The sequence below is a fragment of the Dicentrarchus labrax genome, unplaced genomic scaffold (assembly GCF_905237075.1).
Source record: "Dicentrarchus labrax unplaced genomic scaffold, dlabrax2021, whole genome shotgun sequence".
Classification (NCBI taxonomy): Eukaryota; Metazoa; Chordata; class Actinopteri; family Moronidae; genus Dicentrarchus; species Dicentrarchus labrax.
The window spans coordinates 8,876,847-8,897,241 of record NW_026136722.1 but is presented as its reverse complement, the minus strand read 5'-3'; the positions used below and the strand labels follow the sequence as shown (position 1 = coordinate 8,897,241).

The 20,395-nt window shown below is 42.2% G+C and overlaps 3 protein-coding genes across 3 annotated transcripts; 1 reads left to right on the top strand and 2 right to left on the bottom strand.

The window, feature by feature from the left end:
- Positions 1-73: 73 nt before the first annotated feature.
- Positions 74-8,344, top strand: trap1 (TNF receptor-associated protein 1). Its single transcript, XM_051387624.1, has 18 exons — positions 74-242; positions 1,436-1,606; positions 1,703-1,785; positions 1,889-2,029; positions 2,721-2,792; positions 2,890-3,050; positions 3,281-3,390; positions 3,489-3,562; positions 3,706-3,861; positions 4,109-4,229; positions 4,459-4,528; positions 4,669-4,816; positions 4,961-5,146; positions 5,466-5,604; positions 5,700-5,785; positions 5,975-6,120; positions 6,373-6,445; positions 7,300-8,344. Exons 1-18 carry the CDS (start codon positions 122-124, stop codon positions 7,399-7,401), a joined length of 2,160 nt encoding a protein of 719 aa, XP_051243584.1. The 5' UTR covers positions 74-121; the 3' UTR covers positions 7,402-8,344.
- A 95-nt stretch (positions 8,345-8,439) lies between these two features.
- Positions 8,440-13,333, bottom strand: LOC127356124 (MAPK regulated corepressor interacting protein 2). Its single transcript, XM_051387650.1, has 5 exons — positions 12,784-13,333; positions 12,590-12,659; positions 11,899-12,038; positions 10,308-10,412; positions 8,440-8,811 (listed from the first exon to the last, which is right to left on the bottom strand). Exons 1-5 carry the CDS (start codon positions 12,836-12,838, stop codon positions 8,741-8,743), a joined length of 441 nt encoding a protein of 146 aa, XP_051243610.1. The 5' UTR covers positions 12,839-13,333; the 3' UTR covers positions 8,440-8,740.
- Positions 13,334-13,968: 635 nt separating this feature from the next.
- LOC127356121 (glycerophosphodiester phosphodiesterase 1-like) lies at positions 13,969-20,342 on the bottom strand. Its single transcript, XM_051387647.1, has 6 exons — positions 19,729-20,342; positions 17,753-17,928; positions 17,303-17,408; positions 16,981-17,073; positions 16,668-16,879; positions 13,969-15,624 (listed from the first exon to the last, which is right to left on the bottom strand). The coding sequence occupies exons 1-6, from the start codon at positions 19,987-19,989 to the stop codon at positions 15,477-15,479; spliced, it is 996 nt and encodes a 331-aa protein (XP_051243607.1). The 5' UTR covers positions 19,990-20,342; the 3' UTR covers positions 13,969-15,476.
- Positions 20,343-20,395: the final 53 nt, after the last annotated feature.

Here is a 20,395-nt window from a genome sequence, read left to right as displayed (position 1 = left end):
GGTTCTCATCAGGCGGTGTGACGGACGCCCCTCCCGACGTCATTAGGAGACGCAGTCGAGGGGTCCTTCCTGTACCACCGTCGCTCAGTCGACCTGTCTGTCTTTCTCCTCGTCCGTCACCATGTCCCGCTGCCTCGCGCTGGCCCGGCTCGCGCTCGGTTCGTCTCAGAGGACCAGCTCACAGCTCGTGTCCTGTGCACGAGGGCTGAGCAGCCGAGCTGTCTCGCGCTCCGTCACCGCAGGTAACCCGGGTTTGTTATGTATGTTAGCCGAGCCGGGTTAGCCGAGCCGGGTTAGCCTAGCCGGGTTAGCCTAGCCGTGAATCACGTGAACTGTGCCTGCGGATAAATGCTTCGTTTACCGGCCCGTTGTGTCCGGTAGCTCTCTTAGAAACTACCGACAGACACTGATGAATGTACACCGACCGGTGGCTTATTAAAGTCTACTATAACTTTATTTATTGTGCTTTATATAACCATGAATACAACTGTGTAAGGCTAAAAAAAATATATACTGTAAAAACAATAAAATGTAAAATATAATAAAATAACTAAAAACCAAAGATTAAAACCTAAAAACTAACATTATTATTATTATTATTATAACGTTATTACATCAGACTGAACTATTATAGACTATGTTGACTGAGCTAACCATTCATACAATATATTATGATTATATTATTATTATTATTATTATTATTATTATTATTATTCAATAATAAAGAAGAGATATTCCTGTAAGAGCGCTGTATTGCTCATTACAAGCTCATCACTGTCTCTTCACAGTAGAGGACTCATTCACTCACTTGCTGTAATTATCAGACAGCTTGTAAAGTAACCCCTGCCTGTAGATCACCAGAGAGTTATTGATATTGCTGTAATAACTTTTATTGTGAAGATATTCAGTTGCTCTTTTTTAACATTCAGCCAAAGCTAATATGAAGTTTCAGGAGTCTGAGTTAGACAAATCAAAAGGGTACCAAAGCAGCAGTCACGGTAGCACAAAATTCCCTCTTTGCAATATTATCCCTCCACCCAGCCCAGGAGTTTGTGCTAAAAACCTCTTTTAAATAAAAAGATAAAGCACTCTTGCTTTGTATCTGTCAGTGGTGGAAATGACAAAAACTAGGCTGGTATTGAGTGTGTTTGCAATCTCTTTCCATGCATAGCTCTTTGTCATTGTGGTTCTGAATATACATGTTGATAATCACACGATTAAGAGCTGGTCGTAAAGGTTTCTCCTGTACTTTGGTGTAAGTAAGAGGGAGTCATCTGATAAATGTGTTTTTACTTTTAACTTTATATATATATTTATAGAATAGAGGTTCTTGGTTAGTGAAAGCCCTTTTGTAAGGCATCCCAAAAGACTAAAATGTCAATGCAACAGCTTTTTTGTGAAGCAAACCCCACCTGCTGACTCCTCCTGTCATCAGGCTTGCAGGTTGCACAGCAGCAGAGATGGAGCAGTCGGCCCAGAGTGTGGAGCTCCCAGCGGTCCTGCCTCAGCTTCAGCCAGCAGTCTTTCTACAGCACCCAGGAGGCCGAGAAAGAGCCTGAAGAGGAGCCTCTTCACACCATCATCAGCGATACAGAGTCTGTACAAGGTGCTGTAACAGCCGCAGACATAACTCTCCCTGAATGATACGGCACATAGCTCATCATTTGTTAATTTAAGATCATCTGAATGTTGTTCCATGCAGGTAGCTTCTCCAAACATGAATTTCAAGCTGAGACAAAAAAACTGCTGGACATTGTCGCCAGGTCTTTGTACTCAGAGAAGGAGGTAAGAGGGAAAGAGTCTTTGACTTAGCTAGGCCCAAATTTCAGTTTTTAAACTATAACTGTTCTTATTTGGCCGATTCATTTGCTCCTCTACATCCCACCAGGTGTTCATCAGGGAGCTGATCTCCAACGGCAGTGACGCTCTGGAAAAACTGCGCCACAAACTGGTCTCGGCAGGTGGTGAAACAGCTCAGATGGAGATCCACCTGCAGACCGATGGTGCTAAGGGCACCTTCACCATTCAGGTATAACCATAATGTGTAAAGATGTGCAGCCTGCATGAATTATGGTGGATAGGTTTTGTGTGTTGTTATTTCGTCCCCATATTTATTTTTGGTTAAACATGCAACATTATTTGCATACATACAAGTTTAACGTGTAACCATTGTCACAGGTTCTGCTTTTGTTTTCCCTGTTGAATTCCTGGAGTTAGATTTGGGCAACAAACTGCTATAGCCTATCACGAACCACTACTTTAAAAGATAAGAATGCTTGTTGTACATACAAAGATGTCCAAGCCTTCGCCACTATTTTGACCATTAAAGGCCATTCAGAGGAAGCAGGAGTTAGAAGTTTGAAATGAAAAGGCGGCCCAGACGATGGGCAGAAAGTACTGCCAGAAAACTATGAAGGGGTTCTATGCTCTTGAAAACGGACAAAGAAAACCATAAACTCTGTCTAAATATCCGTATCTCTTCTTCCATTGAAACACATAGTCTGTCCCACTGTAGCCTTTTAAACTGGGTATATCCAGAATGTACTGGTTTGTAAAGTACAGTAGAAATGCAAGGAAGAACCAGATTACTGCAGTGATAAAGTGTTTCTGGTGGACTGTTTTTGATATAGATTGCCACCTGGTGGATAAATATATTATATACAGCAAGCTATGATAACTGGGGATAACTATGAGTGACTGGGTTCTCTGTACTCTAACAGGACACAGGAGTGGGGATGAACCAAGAGGAGCTGGTGGCCAACCTGGGGACTATCGCCCGCTCCGGCTCCAAGGTGACTGTTGTAGATTTTCATCCACACACACAGTGAGTGTGTCGATGCAAAAAAACCCCAATTCAATAATAATAATCGTCTTGTCCCCACACCACAGGCATTTTTAGATGCTCTGCAGAACCAGGCGGATGCCAGCAGCACCATCATTGGTCAGTTTGGTGTTGGATTCTACTCTTCCTTCATGGTGGCCGACCGCGTTGACGTCTACTCCCAGTCCGCCGAGCCCGGCGTACCCGGTTACAAGTGGTCTTCAGACGGGTGAGAGGAAGGGATGAGATGAGGATGAAAGCCAGGAGAGAAAGTCTTTTACTTCAGCCACAAGAGCAGAACAAAGAGAATTGTAGTGTGATTCTGTTGTACAGCAGAACAAAGAGTGTATACATATATCTGTGAAATGTAGTGAGTTAATTTCCCCAGTGTGGGATGAATGAAATCTTATCATTTATCTTATCTTAACCTCAGACCTTCTTTGTTGTTGTCCTCCTCAGCTCTGGAGTTTTTGAGATCGCTGAAGCCAGCGGTGTTCAACAGGGAACAAAGATTGTACTGCACCTCAAAGACGACTGCAAGGAGTTCTCCTCTGAGGACAGAGTTAAAGGTATGACTGGCAGGCGCTGCTTCATTGACTGTAACCGCAGTGATAAAACACATTAGTGCATCACTACAAGGGATTACAAGCTGTTTTATCTCTTCCAGAGGTTGTAACAAAGTACAGCAACTTTGTCAGCTTCCCCATCTTCCTGAATGGACGGAGGCTCAACACTCTGCAGGTGAGCCTCAGCGATCAATCAGAGCTGTCTGTTAATTATGCACTCTGAAGTGAGTTAGGCATCACTTTTCATTTTTCATTTGTACATGTGGTATTTGTTTGGTTGTTGTTGGCTTTATTTATTGTTGTTTGACCTCCCATCAGGCCTTGTGGATGATGGAGCCTAAGGAGATCAGTGACTGGCAGCATGAGGAGTTTTACCGCTACATCGCTGATGCCTATGACAAGCCCCGCTACACGCTGCACTACCGCGCCGACGCCCCCCTCAACATCCGAAGCATCTTCTACGTCCCTGACACGGTGAGGAGCTCAGGACTGGGTGTCCTTTTGTTTGTCTGTAATGTGTTTGTGCGCACGCCCAGCGTTTACACTTAAAGCTGTATTTGAAATGTTTCAGTGTCTAACTGAGCAAAACTTTCGCCAGTCAATATGAAGGGAATATTTCCACTCCTGAACAATTCCTAAACTAATGGTAACCTGTGATTATATATTTTCAGTGGTAGTGAGTGAAAAAGAAGTTTATTAAGAAGAGTTAATTTGTCAACAGAAGCCGAGCATGTTCGACGTGAGCAGGGAGATGGGCTCCAGTGTGGCTCTGTACAGCAGGAAGGTCCTGATCCAGACCAAAGCGACCGACATTCTGCCCAAGTGGCTGCGCTTCCTCCGAGGTCTGCATCCTCCCGAGTGCCTCCACCTGCTGCTTGTTTTAACATCTTCTCCTCAGTTTTTACATGCATGATTCTATGAAATGAAGGAAAAAATAGCACTGAATTTTTCATCCTAAACTTAATGTGTGTGTGTGTGTGTGTGTGTGTGTGTGTGTGTGTGTGTGTGTGTGTGTGTGTGTGTGTGTGTGTGTGTGTGTGTGTGTGTGTGTGTGTGTGTGTGTGTGTGCAGGTGTGGTGGACAGTGAGGACATTCCGCTGAATCTGAGCAGAGAGTTGCTGCAGGAGAGCGCCCTCATCAGGTACAGAAACACCAAAATCTACAGTTTAAGCAATATTTACAGTCTACTTACTCAAAAATTAACAATGCATTTCTCAGTTCTTTACTTGTACTCCATTAATGATCCACTGATTATTTTTATATCGTTACCTCTGGCTTCAGGAAGCTTCGTGACGTTTTGCAGCAGAGGGTGATCCGCTTCCTGCTGGACCAGAGCAAGAAGGATCCAGAGAAGTACAACGCGTTCTTTGAGCACTACGGCCTCTTCATGAGGGAGGGCATCGTCACCACCCAGGAACAAGACGTCAAGGTGACCTTGCTTGCAGGGGGAAAAAAATAGAAACAACTTTTCCACAATTTTCTTCAAACTGTCATGAACATTTGGTTTGCGTAAGAAACGTTAAGAAATCTTTAAGAAACGTGGTGTCTTGATCTCCATGCTGTCTCTGTACAGGAGGATATTGCAAAGCTGTTGAGGTTTGAGTCCTCTGCTCTGCCGGCCGGCCAGCAGACCAATCTGATGGAGTACGCCTCCCGCATGAAGGCTGGCACACGCAACATCTACTACCTGTGCGCCCCCAACCGCCATCTTGCAGAGCACTCCCCCTACTTTGAGGCCATGAAACAGAAGGACATGGAGGTGAGAGGGTGGTGATGATCCAAACTGCTGAGAAGTTAAAACCTGCAGTCAAACGCCGATTTGCCCACGTATTACCATGCTTCTCTCTCCGTCTCTGTTGTGTGTGTGTGTGTGTACTGTATATATTATGCTGTTTTGACTAACTAACTTGTCTAGTATTGTTTTCTTGCACTTGCTATATCTATGTTTTAATTGTTGTACTGATCCTCCTTCTGTTTATTTTGATTATTTTATAAAAGTCAGAATAAAAGAGACTTGATTTAAAAATTGGATGAAAACTGCAGTGGGAGTTTGACGTGCGTCTCTCCTGTATGTGCAGGTGCTGTTCTGCTACGAGCAGTTCGATGAGCTGACCCTGCTCCACCTCCGGGAGTTTGACCAGAAGAAGATGATCTCAGCGGAGACCGACATCGTGGTGGATCACTACAAGGAGGAGAAGTACGAAGACAGCAAACCCGGTCTGCTCCTCTCTCGTATCTCCAGTTCATGCTGCCAACTCTCGCCGTCATGTCTGCAGTCCTGACTCTCCTTTATTGCTTTTCCTCCTCTGCAGCCACTGAGCGTCTGACACAGGAGCAGGCTGACGACCTGATGTCCTGGATGAAGAATGCTTTGGGCCCCCGAGTCACCAACATAAAGGTAAAGACAAGGTTGAATTTTATAGGAGGGTTTCTTGGCGTTCATGAAGTGTGATGCATATATTTTTTTTCCTGACAAGAAATCAGTTCTGTAATTGTTTTTTCATGTCAGAGGTTTTAAAGGTGTTCTCATATTTCATGTTAACTGACGTGTAAAATTAAAAGAAAAATTTTCTCATCTGGTCTCCAGCTGACTCCTCGGTTGGACACCCACCCGGCTATGATCACAGTGCTGGAGATGGGTGCTGCACGCCACTTCCTCCGCACACAGCAGCTGGCTCGCACCGCTGAGGAGAGAGCTCAGATACTGCAGCCCACGCTGGAGATCAATGCAGGGTAAGAGAGGGGTGTGTGTGTGTGTGTGTGTGTGTGTGTGTGTGTGTGTGTGTGTGTGTGTGTGTGTGTGTGTGTGTGTGTGTGTGTGTGTGTGTGTGTGTGTGGGTGTGTGTGTGTGTGTGGGGGTGTGTGTGTGGGGGTGTGTGGGGGTGTGTGTGTGTGTGTGTGGTGGATTTTACATGATGGTATTATTACTTTAAATAATGTGTTACGTCCAGCTCTTACTATCTTGTACTTTTTTGGTTTTTTTAGACATGATCTGATCAAGAAGTTGCACCAACTGAAGGATGCAAACTCAGACCTGGCTGGACTGCTACTGGAACAGGTACTGTGGGTTAGATCTAAGTATGGAAAACCTATGTTATCATATTTTAGTAAGAAGGCCTCATTGTTTTCTGATTTACTCTAGTTTTATTTCACTGGTTATAAACATCCTCTGTGTCCTCTTAGCAGTGCAACAGAAATACTGTTTTTGTTCACTTATCATTTCCAGTCGCTTCCAGACATGAAATATTATTTACCAAAGTTAAGTTACTGGCAATGAAACTCAACATTTCCTGCACAGATGTTGCACTGTAAAAGCATTTCAGTGCGCCTTGGTAACCGAATGGTTACCTCCACAAGCCATATAACCGCAATGTCGCCGCTTCAATTCCAGCTGGGGACCTTTGTTGCATGTCATCCCCCCTCTCTCTCCCCACATTTCCTGTCTCCATCTTTGCTGTCAAACCGTCCAAAAAAGGCAGGCAAACAATCTTCAAATAATAAATAAAGCATCTTAGCAGACATAATCCCTCCAACTCCTGGTTGGCTTTTACTTAAAAATGTGCAGGAAGTCTTGAGTTATTTACAATAGAAGTGATTGGAATAGATTGGGGAATGAAAACAGTGTTTCTGTTAAAAAGAGTACTGAGTCTGTTGTTGTATCAGTGGTATTGGTGTTGTGGAAATGAAAATTATTCAGAATTTACCATGTGAGGTATTAGACTACAGGTGACTGCACCTCCCCTCAGTGTTTATGACCATTACTTGAGTGCCAGCTCCCCTGTCTTTCGGTTCTGGCAGCATGTAATCAATTTTATTTGTGGTATTATTGTCTCTTAGAGTGATTTGCTGATTTGCGTGAAGTCTCTCAGTGTAGTTTTATACATTCATTCCTCTTTATCTATATTTTTTTAGATATATGACAACGCCATGATCACAGCAGGCCTGAATGATGATCCCCGACCGATGATTTCCCGTCTGAATGATCTGCTGTCTAAAGCTCTGGAGAAGCACTGAGAGCTACACAAACACGAACAGTTCAGACTGACTTGGTTATGATCACAGTGGCCTGTAGACTGAAGATGAAGGGCATACAAAGGTGGAGAACTGCAGTTTCTGAAGACAACTACAAGGCCTTTGTTCATCTGAAGCTATAAAATCACATCCCTTTCCCCTCTGGAGTACTTCATCCCCCCCTTTACGGAGAGCACATAAAGGCTTAAAAAGCTCAGATGGAGTGAAGATGAACTTCTGGAAGCTTCTCAATGTAAACGTCTATGTCTTTATGCTCTGTGTTCAGCAGTGTTTCACATGGTAATAATATTTAGAGGATATGTGCCATGAAGAGGGTGGTCATAAAGGTCATTTACACCTAACGTTCAGGCATTGGCGTGTAAAACTGGTTGGTTATAAACTGCAGAAATAAAGTGTCAGGCTCCGTGTCGATCACATCCTGAATAATGTGGATGCTAACGAGCCACAAACAATGAAGAGGGAGAGCAGGCACATTAAAAAGTTAGGCCAGAGTGATTTCTAGAACCACATTTCAAAATCCTCTATAAATGACCACGTGAAACAGCTAAAGATATGTGGAGTTTTATTCTGAAGTGTGCTTTAGAGCTTTGAAGTGATAATAAACTGATCGCAGTTCAGTTAGACTAAAAGACGTCCTCTCTGCTGAAAAGAGCAGTTACTGTTTGCCACTTTGTGTTATCTTTTTTTATGAGCTCTCTAAAATATTTCAACTTTTTTTTCCCACATTATTTCATATTTTATGTTCTGTATGTTACTTTGTCTTTTGTGGTGTATAAAAAACTGAATATCTGAAAATGTGGGTCAAATTAAAAACTATTTTCAGAATTAGTATATGGTAGATGCTGCAAATGTGTCAACTGTCAGTGGTCAAATATGGATTCTCAACAGGTTTCATTGGTATTAAAGTAGCAGTGAGCCTAATGCATTTGGAATACTGTCTAATAATTTATGGAGCTGTTGGTGATTTTCTGTGTGCATTATCAGTAAGGTGAGTCAATTAAAAAGATACCAATACAATGATTCTTGAAAATACAATTTTACTGCATTTCAAAGTAACAGGACATCTCTGAGGTGCCATCTTCCTCCAGTGTCCAGTCTGTCACAGACTGAATATTGAGAGATGGATGGAGGCTTGAGTTCAAGTGAAGTGATTTTATATGGTTTCCATATAAGCGTCCCAGCGCTGTCCATCCATTTGAATCACATCGGGGCATATTGAGCCATCACACCTCCTGCCCAGGCTTCCTCTCCTCTGTGAGCTATCCTGCTTCAGGTCGCACCTCCTGACCGTCCGTCAAGATCCACAAATCCCAGGAGAGTGTCAGGACAGCTTGTCTATATTGGCTAGGAACCGTTGGGCCCACCATTCATCCAGATCTATGGGCACAAAGTCTAAAAACAAAGGGAAGAATTGAAAGAGGTTAAAAGTCTAGCTGTGCTGTTGGCGTATGAGGCTTAAAACGGTCATTACACCCAAGAACTGAGTTGGAAAGATGAAATGTAGAGAAAACTTTGCTATTCTGTTTGTTGCCATTCATGTTTAAAACGTGAATGGGAAGTTAATTATAAATTAGACTTGAAAAACAAACATTTCTGGATTTTTTTCTGTCAGAATTGTTCTTGTAGCTTAAGTTGGACCTTACCATAACTTGATCAGGAGTCCCTTCTATGTTCTAACTGTGTATTTAACATAGAAATGCATCAAGGCATTCCTCATTTGAGTTGTTTTTGATTATTTTGCTTTGATAGTTTGACCATAAGTGTTATTATGATACTGTGTGTTTGGTGGAGTTTACTGAAGGCCATTTACAATCACGAGTACTGCCCCCCAGTGGTCACATGGATGAACTGCAACACTATGTTAAATCTGTGGCTACTAAACTTGGTATTAATAGTAAAATGTAAAGCTCATCAGTATTTTTAGTGTTGATAACCAAGTTATTTAACAGCTGTTTTAGTAAAGGCGTCTACCTGGCAGCTATGTTCATATCAGCATGAAAAGCAGACATGCGAGCTCCAATATTTTTATATAAAATTACAAATATATAATTATAAAATAACCAAATTGAAGCAATCAGAAGCAAACTAACAGACCTTATCAATAACTACTGTGTTCTTTGGTCTCACATACACCACACAAAGATATTTCAAGTTAAACTAACAGTGTCTGTCAGGTATCAGGGAATCACATAACACCCTCTAGTGGTCAAAATGAGGAACTGCAACACATCTGTCCAGCTAATGTCGTTATGACCACACACCTCCACTTCTGGGACATACTTTCAAAATGAAGACAACAAAGTGAAACAAACTAAATATAAATCAAGCACGGAAAGAATAAATGTCCTCAAATAACTTGATTGTCATGTTGGCGACATGTTTGATTTCAGTGCTGGCTGCAGATAATTATTATGTGCACATCTAAAACTAAACACAATCTAAAATTCCCTCTCGATCTTCCCCCATGCATTGAATTTTATGTTGTGTTTATAATGTGAACTGACAAATTCGTATCATCTTGGTTGAAATGGCAAAAACGTTTAAAACTTAAATTAGTATTTCTAAATTTCTAAATGTCTCTGCGGAGTTGGCACATCCCATTGGACTATGAGGAGAGACAGGCCTGTGACCTCTGCTAGCTTCCTTCCAGCTGGAAGGATCAGAAGCAGGTCCACTAATCCTTGGTTGGCTGTCTGTCACAAACCAATGCAAGCTACTGTCCAGGTTAGTTGTAGACCCTGTATTTTTACTGGAAAATGGTGCTTAGTTCAGCCTTTAAAATGAGCCAGTAAAATGCAGATGAATCCCCTGAATCCCCTGAAGACGCGAGCAGCTCGAGGAAGGACGGCGTGAGGATGACTGTGAGAAGGAGGCGAAGCTGTACTCACTGTCCATGTGTGGGCTGGGAGTGGTTTCTTTGTAGTGGACTGCTCCCTGGGCCTCCACTGGCCTCTGACCGGGCACCTGCTCCTGCTGCACCACCTCCTGCCAGGCTGAAAACACAACAACTCAGTCAGTACTACTAATACTTCTAAGCTCCTATACTGTTTGAAGAGCTGCAATGATTAAGTCGATCAACAGAAATTTAACTGCCAAGTATTTTGATAATCAAATAATCAACAAAGTCATTTTTGTTTGCTCCAACTTCTGAAAAGTGATCATTTACATTTTTCTGGTCTTGTTATTACAGTTAAATAATTATATTTGGGCTCTGCACTGCAAGAGAAACCCTCATTATGTAGGAAATTGTGACAGGAATTGTTTTTTGTTGTTTTATAGACCATTAATCAACTCATCGATTAATCAGAAGAAGCAGATTACGCAATGACTACTGAATCTAAAATAATCTGTAACTGCAGCTTTAACTGTATGTCGATAATTTGTTTTATTACACCTCTGATTAACTATCAGTCTGTACACTTCAACAACGTTGGATGTGTGGTGGTGCAGGCTCCTTGTACTGTAATATAATGAAATAATAAATAATGATAATCTGGACCCAAGGACGTGGTATTAAGAATGTAATTAGTAGGGTAATAACAAACGTCCTTGTCTGTCCCAGTTGTGCACCCCGGCGTCACACCCACAATGTCAAACAAGTAAAGTCCACAAGGGCAACTGCTTCAAAAGGCCAGCCACTCTTGGCAAACGTTTGTATTTTAAATAATGCGGCATGTGAACTGCGTGCGTGTGTGTGCGTGTGTGTGTGTGTGTGTGTGTGTGTGTGTGTGTGTGTGTGTGTGTATTGATGTTATCTCTGGGAGCTGCCTCCAGGTCATGCTTTTCCAAAAACTCTAATGGATACGCCTGTGTATATCGTGCACTGGGGTATTTCAGACAGTGAAAGAGAATGAATAAACCCTTAGCAGCACTCTTTCCCAACAGAGGGGGGAGGGTTGGGCCTCCTTTGTGTCCTTGTCCACTCTACGACAAGGTCACTGGAGTTGTTTATGAGCCGCTGTGGCCCGAGCTTCAACGGCAAGCAACCAACAAGACACAGAAAGTGCGACCAAGCGAGCCAAACGAAGACTGAATGAGAGAGTGAGTGTTATAAAAGAAACTTCCAAACTGGGTCAGCGGAGTTTCACCAGGATCCCGACAAAACCCTGTCAGGAGTTCTGTTGGCTTTCCCCCCAAAGCTCATTTAACGGGGCTCCAAAAAGCCTTCAGCGTGGGTCACAAGGGGCATGTTATGTGGGTGTGAGAGCGTTTTTCTCTGCTAGGTGGCTATCAGTATCAGAGCAGCTGTGTGGGTGAGGTCTGGCAGGCGTGGTGGTGGTGGTGGTGGTGTGTGTGTGTGTGTGTGTGTGTGGGGGGGGGAGGCTGGTTAGTAGTTTTTAAATAAACTCTTGATAGTGAAACAATGTCATTCACAAAACAGCTGGCGAGGGATGGGTGTCCGGATACAGCGAGACAATGAAAAGTGTTGTTTAATCCTCTCGCATTTCCAGTCAGACCGTCTGATCGTTTTCCCCTTACCGTCATAGAGAAATCTGGCGTTTTCTTCGTGCGCGGCCGTGGAGCTCTCTTCCTGCTGGTTGTCTGCCGGGACAGCCGGAGCTGGGTGATGATACTTCTTGCCGTTCAGACGGTTGAAAACTATCTTGGGTGCGGGGAGGCTGGGTGGTGTAAGAAGAAGAAGAAAATAAGAAACAGCATGTCACAAACAGTCTGATGTTTTAAACTCTCCAATAGGGAGTTTCTCAAAGTATGAGTGTTTGGGCCTAAAATCCAAGCGAGGTCGGTTGTTGTAGGATTGCAACAGCTGAATGAAGGAACATGTGCCACCTCGCCTTCCCACAAGGTCACAGCTGGTTCAGAGGCGTGAAAAACAGCCCAGCAGGCAGACCGAGGCCTTTGGGGGAAGCCGCAATGTGAAGGTGTGTTATAAATCATCCCGTCTCAAGCTGATGACGTCAGGAGTGGTGCCAGGACCCCCCTTCATTACACTGACACACACTTTAACTGACCCAATTCATCTAACACATGAGACTGATCTCTGCAAAAAATATAAAAAAGTAGATATCTTTTTGAGATTGTTATTAGGGGACACACATGAAAAAGCACCACACACACACACACACACACACACACCACACACAAACAAAGGGGGGCACTGTGGGTGGTTGGTCATTACAAGGAGGTGTCTCTCCAAAGGTTGCACACTTACCCAGGCATACTCCAGGAGGTTTGCTTGTGCTTGAAGTCGTTTATTTTGTTGTCAAGCTGCTGAGTGGGGCCTAAGAATAAGAGAGAAATTCACATTCTATTTAAAAAAAATAAATAAATAAATAAACACAAGCTGAACATCTGGTTGGATCTGTGTGTGTGTGTGTGTGTGTGTGTGTGTGTGTGTAACCTCACCTGTCCGTCGCTGGGTGACCAGTTTGCTGGGGCCTCTTGTAATTGTGTACATCATGCAAAAAAAAAAAAAAAAAAAAAAGTCACCTGTAAACTTGTGAGTTTGGCACTTTTTGAGGGTTTAGTCCAGACCGGTCCAGGTGGAGCGGGCCTACTTGGAAAAGGCACTTTAAATTAAGCACGCTCCTCCGGGATTTTGTCGACGTATATATATATTTTAAAAAAAAAAGATGCGATGTGAGGGGAAGTCAGTCGCGTCCTCAGACGATCGGACTGGATTTCACTCACAGGGAGTCAGTTCGAAGCCAACGCAGATCCTCGGAGCTGACATGAGACCAGGCAGGCTGTTTGGTAACCTCTCAGAGAGCACAACCTCCTCTCCGCGTAAAGCCAGCAGCCGGGGCGCATCTCCCCACCACCCTCTCCTCTTTTCACCTGCCCTTTCCGTTCCCCCCACCCCCCAAAAGTCCACACACTTAACGTAAGTCACTTTGGTGTTGAGGTGTCCTGCACTGCCACAATGTCACATAACCTGTAAAAGCGGCTGTCATTCATAAGACACTGCACGCACACCACTTCTCGACGTCCCGACACGCCTCCCTCGGCGCTTTAAAGAGACAGTGTCCCGGGACTGGAACAAATCTGTGACAAAGGAGGACTTCAAGGGGGGGGGCACTGGAGACTGAGACCGCCGGAATGTGAAGGAATTGCGTGATTACACAATTTTTTTATTCCCTAAAAAAATTTGAATTCTCTTCTAAAACTAGAAACCAGGCGAATCATTTTAGAAATGATCAGTGAAGTTATGATCTGTTTGACTGTTATTGTTTAATGCAGCCAGAAAATAAACAAATAAAAACTGTCAGATGAGTTCAACTTGTAGAATGAGAATCTTTTTAATGGGGGTCTTTTGTCTGCTACTCCACGTGGCCCCTATCTGCCCAACGTCTCTGTTTACAGCACACACACACACACACACACACACACACACAGGTGAGGTCAGGTGTACACACACACACACACACACACACACACACACACACACACACACACACACACACACACACACATGTTTACAATGCAACTCAAGCATACCTATATACAAGATAAGAAAATTAAAGTATGGGTTGACAAAGACACCCATTTGACCATTAAATGGAAAACACAAAGAAAACTCATCCGCTGTACTACTGTTTAAAAATTTATTTATTTAAGATTTTCACTTAAAAGGCATTATTGACTTACATCAGTTTAGCAAACTGGATTTACATTCAGAGTTATTTCAACCTATTAGGACGAGTTTATTAAGTTTTATTAGATTATAAGACATTCTTCACACTACAGGAAATAAAAGGCAAGAGAAATGTTGTTGAAACCAGTTGTTGGTAACAAGTTTTCACCAAGATGAGGTTGTTGACATTTTGTCTACAAGAACTCCTTAAATACCTTAAAAAAAAACTCCCATGTTTCTGGGACTAATTCACATCCTACACTTACAGACAGGCTTCTTAAAGCTGATTCTTATATTCTTTACAGCTAATTATCTTTAAACGCGACCATATTCAGGCAACACTGTTAAATTTAATTAAAATGAAGAGAATTTGTATTTTTCTGTACAAATCATATTCCTAGCAGCGTGGATAATTATTTAAAGCAGCATTAGACCATCATGTGGTGAGATAGACAAACTACAACTGAAAGATTAAATGAATAAAAGTCATGTGAAGAAATTAAAGTGTACAGGTTTCATAGTATCTAGTCAAACATTTCTTAGGCGGATGGGAATTTGGATTATTTTGTTTTACAAATATGGCTACAAAAAACAAAAACAAAACAAAAAAAGAATCGTCTTTCTCTAATAATGAGGGTGTTCAAGAAGTGTAAAGCCTTGAACTACACACGCCTCCACTCAGGTTCAACGGTGCATTTACTTTCCCTCAGGAATGAAATCCTTTGGAGGATACAATCAGATATTATCATTTTAGCGTTGAGTCAGTCAAAGTTTTAATGTCTTAAGGTTTGTGCAACTTAACGACAGAAGGCAAGTTTCTCCACAATCAAGTATCAGCACGTCAAGTTGCAGAATATCAACTAGAGATCCTCTAGAGCCCATTATTAAATAAATATTAAGATAGCAGGCATTGATATGACGCCAGTATGTCTAATGTTACAAGTATATACACTGATGTCTCTTTAAAGGTACATCAAAGCCTCTGAAAGATCAGCACAGAAGGTAGAAAAGATCTTTAAGGTGGTGTAATCCTAATCCCTGGTCCAGGAGAGGTGGAGGTATTGCTGCTGGTAGTAGGATAAGACAAGGAAGTATACAGTTGAGTCTTCATGGTTTAATGTGTCTGTAAATTTAAAAGGGAATTTACCTGTATGCCAGCTACAGGTAGTTATGTGTTCTTACCTCTATAATATATGTATTTCTATAAAGCATGAGTTGTTTGATTGCCACTACAGAGCTAGTTAGCACCACATTTCTGGCTTCCTTCCACCTTATAATTCACTTTATCTACATATTTCAGTATGTATGTTCTGTGAAAAGACAAGAAACTTGTAGTAAAATGGAAAGTAAAATGTAGTAATTATGGTTATTATGTCATATCTTGTCTAACATAGGAGTTTCTAGCTACTAATTTGTTCGATAAGAAGCTGTAAAATGTCATCTTGTGTGTGTGTGTTGTGATCATTCAGTAATAAGCATCACAATCTTCCAGCAGACTGTCGGTGATGTAGCCAATCTTCAGCAGGTTTTGGTAGTAGTCTTTCTCCACAGCGTTGTTCACAGTCCAGCCCACCACCTCCACACCTCGCTCTGCCCAGTACTGGACATAGTCCCTGAGTGAAAGGTGGAAGAAAAAAACAGTAAATCTCAGTGTAATAATAATAATAATAATAATAATAAGAAGAAGACCTACAGCCAGACAAATGTTTTTAGTCCCAGACAAAAATATTAAAGTGATTATGACTAAGGAAGTGGTTCATCATTGTTTTGAAATTTCAAATCCACTTCATCAGACTCTTTTTGAGTCTCTTACTGAATCTTATTAAGTTAACTAATAACATTTGCAACTAACTAAAAGGCTACAATAATTCAAAGATATCAGATCACCTTCTGTTGGCTAAGAAGGCAGAAACACTGCAGCTTTTATGGGCAGTTTAATTAATGTTCACAATCTGTACAGACAAAGTTGTTTATTTTCGCAGAGACAACCCACGATTAAAAGTAACTGCACCAGAGTTAGCTAACAGCTCATTGGCATCTGCTGTCTCTGAGCAGGCAGACAAACAATGCACGACATTCATGGTTTTTGCATTAATTTTCATGGCCAGGATAATAATAAAATGTTCAGCCTATTTAAAGGTCCAGTGTGTAACATTCAAGAGGATCCTTTGGCAGAAATGGAATATAACATTCATAGATAGGTTTAGGTATGTAAGCAGCCACCACAGTTTCTCCTACACGCTTGAGTCGAGGTGGTTCAGCCGGTTGCAACCAGCAATCTCACCTAAACTTTACGAAACTAAACTAAAACTAAAGGGCACTGTTTTCGTTTTTTGTGTGTTTTGCTACCAACTACACCGCTTGATGCCACTAAATCCTACACACTGGAGTTTTAAGTTTTCATTCATCATTTCCTATATGCCTCAGCAGACGTCAAGCTATTGATCATGACTGATTTCTGTCATCAATAAAAAGGACAATCTGTTGGAGATTATTTTGCATAGAAATAATCTCAATTGGTGGGTCTTTAAATGAAACACATCCTACCTTTTGAGTGCAGAGTATGTAGCCTATGTACTGTTGCGGGCAAGAAAAGTTACCTCTCACCATCTCTTAAACCAAATCTCAATGATAAAACAGGTTGAATTTCACCTACAGTGAGATGAAGTCTTTCTGCACGAGGATGGCAGAGACTCCGCAGAGTTTCCACAGTATGTGGTGGTGGGCCCAGTCCAACAAGACGTCCAGAAGCCCCGTCCACATCTGGCCCCATGCAGACAGGGCCTTAGGAGTGCCATCGCTAAAGCGGCTCAGTCTCCAGGGTCGGTGGGTGAGAGCCGTGACTACGTTGGGGTCAGTCTGACGCATCTGGGGACCAGAAGAGGTCAGAGGTCAACAGATTGCTGTCAGTATTAAAAGGTTCTAGCTCTTCAATCAGAAATCATATTCAGTCATATATTTCTTGTTACCTTGTAGATGACTTTGGGTTCAAAGGAGGAAACAATGCTGGAATTGTAAAGGACGGGGAACTTCCTATACATCTCGTGAAGCACTGATACAGCCTGGACAAGTTAAAAACATATTAATATTCCATAAAAACAGGAAGAAGAATAGAATATTATTTAAATATCTAATAGTAAACCGACTTATTTAAAGAGATTACTGAAATGGAGGCCTTGCACAAGGATCAAAGTTGGGGTCAAAGGAAGGAGGTAACATCATTATTCCAAATATGCATGTATCCATATATCTGTCTTTTTGTCCGTCAGGTTAGGTCCTTCTATTCAGTACCTTATCAGGTTGACCTTTGACATCAAAGAAGATGGTCAGTTGGTGTCTGATGCATTCCTCCACTGCCTCCTGCAGAGTTGGGACCTTCTCTCCACTGAATTTGTCCCTGCCGACAAAAAAAAACAAACAACCAACACAGCAGGTTTTTAAGGCAAAACTGAACTAACGCTCCTGCTGTATCACACTTTCCATGTCTGCTTTATTTCAAATCTTTAAAATGTGTGATAAAAGTGAGTCAGAGAGATACTTTTAAATGGTGACATATTTTTGAAGGGCAAGGGATCACTCATATGAAAACTATATTTCTGCAACACAGACTTTTTAGAATGAAAACCTTAATTTGCAATCTAGAATGTCTTATTTCACGTATACACTGCTCTTAGCTTGTTATCCAAGCATTGAATCACAAGCTTAGACTAGCTAAAAAAGAGTGTTTGATAGAAAGCATACTTCAGCCTGTGTTGAACAGCAGCATCAAGTCTCCTAAGTTGGACAAACTGCAGTTTGTTAACTGGTCCAGAGCCATTGGTGGTGCGGTCCAGAGTCTCATCATGCATCAGTACGGGCACTCCGTCGGCCGTGAAGCTCAGGTCCAACTCCACTCCAGTAGCCCCGTTCCTACTGGCCTATAAGCAGATCACAAGGGGGAAAATAAGACAAAATGTACTGACAGATAATACAACATTTTTGGCTTGGGGTTTCAAACAACAGGAAACAATGAACCTACATAAGTAAGAAAGTGTGGCATAGTGAGTCATTGCTATTATTAAACAGTATCGATATATTCTCAGTTTCTGTGGGCAGTGTGAATGTTCTCCAGTTCTACCGACACATGCCAGATGAAGAGGGTAGAGACAACCAGTGCATTGAAATGTTTGTTTGTAGGACACAGAGTTAACAGTTCACATTTAAAGGGTGTCTGCTCCGGTTTTAGGCAAAGACAACAACAGATAGTTTAACTCATGAGGAGAAAACACCCCCGTAATGTATGTTTGAGCCCAACTCTTTCTAACCCTTGTCTTTTATAGTAAATCATCAGAAGAATTTTAACTAATTTCCTTATTTGGTAGAGGACCTGTGTTGGAGTTTTGATCAAAAGCAGGATGCTGTCCTACAATATCAGGTTATGGTTAGATAAATAAATAGATTATTTTTTTTTTTTACTTTTTACTCCACTAATAGATGCAGTGATATAGAAAGTATTTACAATTGGCTCCACATTGATGAACTAAAAGATTAAAATCCTCTTATGTGTATTCATTAGTGATTAAAAAAAATAGTACTTTTACTTTTGATATACTGTGTTTTTGTAGTTCTGTACTTTTATTAACATTTAGAGTACAGGACTTTTACTTGTAACTGAGTATTTATAGACCACGGTATTTCTACTTTAAATTAAAGGAAAGCTTGATAGCAAAGACACCTAGAGGGGGACACTGTATTTGACGCCAGCAGACCATAAAATCCGCCACATCTTGCACAGATATTGGTTTTGGTCAATGACAGTTTGATCAGACATGCAGTGGAGAAAAATGTGTGTGATCCAGTGTCTGAAAACATCTACAGTCTTGCAATAAAAAAAACAAAAAAAAACTTGTACAGTCTAAATTTGCGTGTCAGGAGGATGAACAGAACTGTCACTGGAACATTTAAATGTTCTTTTTGACGCATATGATGCAAACAGATGTAGGTGTGATCCAGAAATACTTGTCCATGGGTTGGTAATATCAAAAACAAGGTTCAGTGACAGCAACCAAAGCTCTTGCCAGCACCATCATGAATAGGATGTCATTGACACCAAAAACAGCTGTTTCAGCTCTGTTTAAAAAAGGAAGAGCAGAATTTACTATGTTATCTTTTGCACCAAATACAATAGCTGCCTGACTAGGGGAGGTTAAAAAAAAAGATTCACAAATAAAATAAACTTTTCCAGATGTGAAGGAACTGGACAGGTGAGAGGTAGGATATCAGGAGTTCTGGTATAGGATGATAACTGCATGTGGGACTACTGCATGAGACACAGCTGACTCAGCACCTTCAGTATGAGGGGGAAAAAAGTCAGGGAAGAAAGGATTTTAAAAGGCTGTGAGTTATTGTCGACATCATCATGGCGTCAGTTTATAAGTGGTTCATATTCAAGGCCAAGGAGAACAATGAAGCTCTTAGCATCTCTGGCATAAGCCACTACTGGCCTAAGCCATCAATAGGCTACTCATTATCATACATGACATTTTTACTATAGCCTAATCCTTTTAGGACTCCCTATGACCTGCAGTGCCCTACATTATAACATTAACGTTGTAATAATAATAATTCTTATTTTATTTTGCAGTATGTCTGTAGCCTACATTTCCACAGCCTATTATAGTACACAGGCTCATGCACTGCTGCACATTTCCATCTGATGTCTGATGCCTGCATGTCACCTCTCTGATAGCTGCCACGGTGTTCTCCGGGGCGTCGTGGCTCCCTCCGCGGTGCGCCACCACCGGGACGCCGCCTGATGGAGCCCTGGGCCGGAGGACGCGGCCGGCCTGCTCCGCTGGCACCGGAGGAAAGCGGAACATCACCATGAAGACGTAGAGGAACGCGGTGAGGAGGGAGGCCCCGGTGGCGCTCCTCGTCCCCAACATCACCAACAGGAACACCGCCGAGAAATACACCACCTCGTCTCCGATCTGCAGCATGATGAACGAGGTGGGGGTGGAGGGCTGGATATCTATGTCACGACCGGACCGGAGGATGAGAGAATCGTTGTTTAGAAAGATGCCATGGATGGAGCTCTGCTGTCAGCGCTCAGGTGACTACATGGTGGAGGGTCAGACACACACACACACACACACACACACAAGACGCCCGAGAGTCAGCAGTTTAATCAGCAGTTTCACTTGGCGATTGTGCAGAGGATGGATGGATGGGAGGGAGGGAGGGAGGGAGGGAGGAGAGGTGATGCTACGCTGCTGTCATCAATGTCAAGTTTAAAACGTAAGAATATCTAGAAACATCCGGTCAGAACATTTAAAAAAAGACAATGGCCAACATATTTTAGTTTAAAAACAGCTTACAGGCTATAGGAGAAATGTGTAAAAAGGC

Excerpts from the sequence above, each read along its gene's own strand:
- trap1 (XM_051387624.1), top strand. The coding sequence starts at position 122 with ATGTCCCGCTGCCTCGCGCTGGCCCGGCTCGCGCTCGGTTCGTCTCAG. Across the intron at positions 2,793-2,889 it reads TCGCCCGCTCCGGCTCCAAG|GCATTTTTAGATGCTCTGCA; the intron begins GTGACTGTTGTA and ends CCCACACCACAG. Across the intron at positions 6,121-6,372 it reads ACGCTGGAGATCAATGCAGG|ACATGATCTGATCAAGAAGT; the intron begins GTAAGAGAGGGG and ends TGGTTTTTTTAG.
- LOC127356124 (XM_051387650.1), bottom strand. The coding sequence starts at position 12,838 with ATGATGTACACAATTACAAGAGGCCCCAGCAAACTGGTCACCCAGCGA. Across the intron at positions 12,660-12,783 it reads GGTCACCCAGCGACGGACAG|GCCCCACTCAGCAGCTTGAC; the intron begins GTGAGGTTACAC and ends TCTTATTCTTAG. Across the intron at positions 12,039-12,589 it reads ACCTCCTGGAGTATGCCTGG|CCTCCCCGCACCCAAGATAG; the intron begins GTAAGTGTGCAA and ends TACACCACCCAG.
- LOC127356121 (XM_051387647.1), bottom strand. The coding sequence starts at position 19,989 with ATGCTGCAGATCGGAGACGAGGTGGTGTATTTCTCGGCGGTGTTCCTG. Across the intron at positions 17,929-19,728 it reads CCGTGGCAGCTATCAGAGAG|GCCAGTAGGAACGGGGCTAC; the intron begins GTGACATGCAGG and ends ATCTGCTTATAG. Across the intron at positions 16,880-16,980 it reads AACCCAAAGTCATCTACAAG|ATGCGTCAGACTGACCCCAA; the intron begins GTAACAAGAAAT and ends TCTGGTCCCCAG.